Below are 2027 nucleotides of genomic sequence, written 5' to 3'. Positions count from 1 at the left end.
CTAGTTGTTTGACCATTTGGTGATGTGTAACTGATAGAAGATACTCCTGCCTGGACAACCAGCTGGGACCCATCATTAAACTGAACCCACACAGCTTCACTAGTTAACTGTGTAGCCCAACCAACATTTTTCACAAAAACAGACTTCAAAAGTTGTGCTGATGTAGGAAGACAATCTTTTAGATTATTCGAAGAGACGTTTGTTCCTGAAGCTGTAGTGGTATGGCCAAGTCTTCAGCTGTAACTATAGAAGGATTAAGTATGGGTGCCTGGGTTGGAGTAGTAGCACTATTCATGATCAATCTACCCAAAGATGGTGCATCTCTTATTGCGTAGTTTGGATCCACACAAGGAGGTGTTGACAGGGCCTTAGGTGAACTAGTATTACCAGGTTTTCTTCCCACAATTATTGGGAAAAAGGGAGCACTCCCACTCTTCTTTTCCTCTCCTGAAATTACAGATTCCAGTGCTAAACAAATACGATGAGCCTCATTAGCATGGTCCATGTATATTTTTATTTCCTCTTTTAAGCTATGAATTTGATTTTCATCCTTTAAAGTGTAAGATTTCCCAGTCTTTTCAATTACTTGAATTAAATCTTCTGTTTTGTGTATTTTTGCTCCATCATAAAACCAAACCTCAAAATCAGCATCAGGAGAATTCTCCATCAAAATACATTTAGCGTATCTTGTAAAATAAGTGATTTTGGGAGATTTAGATCTTACAAGCTGTACAAATCTGGAAGCATATTGATATTTTCGCCAGTATTTTTCTGGTAAATTGTCAAAGTTGTACCTACTGATGTTATCAGTAGGTAAGGGCGGTTTATCAGCAAGAGGAAAGCCTCTTCCATCATTTGGATAATATATAGTGATCATATTCCCATCACTAGATATTTGAAGTACTTCTTTCACATATTCTTGAGATGCATATTCCTTTAGAAGCTCCACACACACCTCCTCTGAATCAAGTATGCTCACCACAGCCTTTTTAGTTTTCTGTCTGATTGGTTTTAACCTGTGAGCAATCAAAGGAGACGTAATGCTTCGCAATGTGTGTTTCTGATATCCCACTGTTGACTCCATACCCCTAGTCTTGATTTGTTCTGAAAGAGGATCATTCATTTGCAGATTTCCAAACCACTGTTGTACAATTTCAGTTTGAGGTGTCTGGTCTGAAAATGGAAAAGGACTTTTTCCTGGACAAAGATGATTTGAAAGTGCTTGGTTGTTATCAGGTCTTTCAAAAGATCCAGAACTACGAGATGTCTTTTCTTTAAAGAAATGAAAAATATTGACATTGCTATTTGTGGGTGGATATTGGTCTTCATTTTCTTCTATTCCTGATCTTTTGGACTTTGAAAGTGTTTCTGCTGAGTCACATCGTTCCATTGTACATGTTTTTGCTCGAGATTGACTATTAGAAGTGCCAGATCTATCAGAGGAATGGGCTCTACGGAGGTATCGAGAATGTGGCCTTTCTTCTGCATCTTGAATTACTCTTCCTCTTACACTGTTACTGGTTTCATGTGCTTGATTTCCCCACTGAGTACAAAAACTGCTTCCATCTCCTGAAGAAAAGTCACTTGAATTTTTATGCTTTGGAAATACAGTCATTTTATTTTGAAGTGGCTGGCCAATCAAGAGTCGTCTTCTGTCAAGTAAACTACCACTTACACTGGTACTGGAAGAAGCTGTAACTGCAGTAGAAATTGTGGCATGTCCACTATCAATTGAGTCTTCTACAGTTCCTAAATCTTTACTTTTTGTTGAAGAATTTCGGGACATAAAAGGATGGTCCAATATTGAAGACAGACTTAAACGATCTGCTGGATTTCTACGAAGTAGCTGGTGAATAAGATCCTTGGCCTCTCTTGACAAAAACGTTGGCATTTCATAATCTGCCAATACAACTTTATTTAATGTGTTCTTGACTGTGTCAGTGTCAAAAGGTGGTCTCCCAATTAGTAATGTATAAAACATGCAGCCCAAGGACCAAACATCAGATTCAAGTCCATGGGCAATTCGA

At 38.3% G+C, this 2027-nt stretch overlaps 1 protein-coding gene across 1 annotated transcript; it reads right to left on the bottom strand.

The window, feature by feature from the left end:
- Positions 1-83: 83 nt before the first annotated feature.
- Positions 84-2023, bottom strand: LOC107135293 (serine/threonine-protein kinase PLK4-like; the record flags this gene model as incomplete). The annotated part of the gene is made up of 1 exon (XM_015477183.2): positions 84-2023. A coding segment is annotated over one exon (1845 nt), but the record flags the coding sequence as incomplete, so codon positions are not given.
- Between the last annotated feature and the right edge of the window lie 4 nt (positions 2024-2027).

Source organism: Marmota marmota, unplaced genomic scaffold, assembly GCF_001458135.2.
Source record: "Marmota marmota marmota unplaced genomic scaffold, marMar, whole genome shotgun sequence".
NCBI classification, from domain to species: Eukaryota; Metazoa; Chordata; class Mammalia; order Rodentia; family Sciuridae; genus Marmota; species Marmota marmota.
Note: the sequence above shows the minus strand (reverse complement) of the source record. Positions and strands in the feature narration are given on the sequence as shown.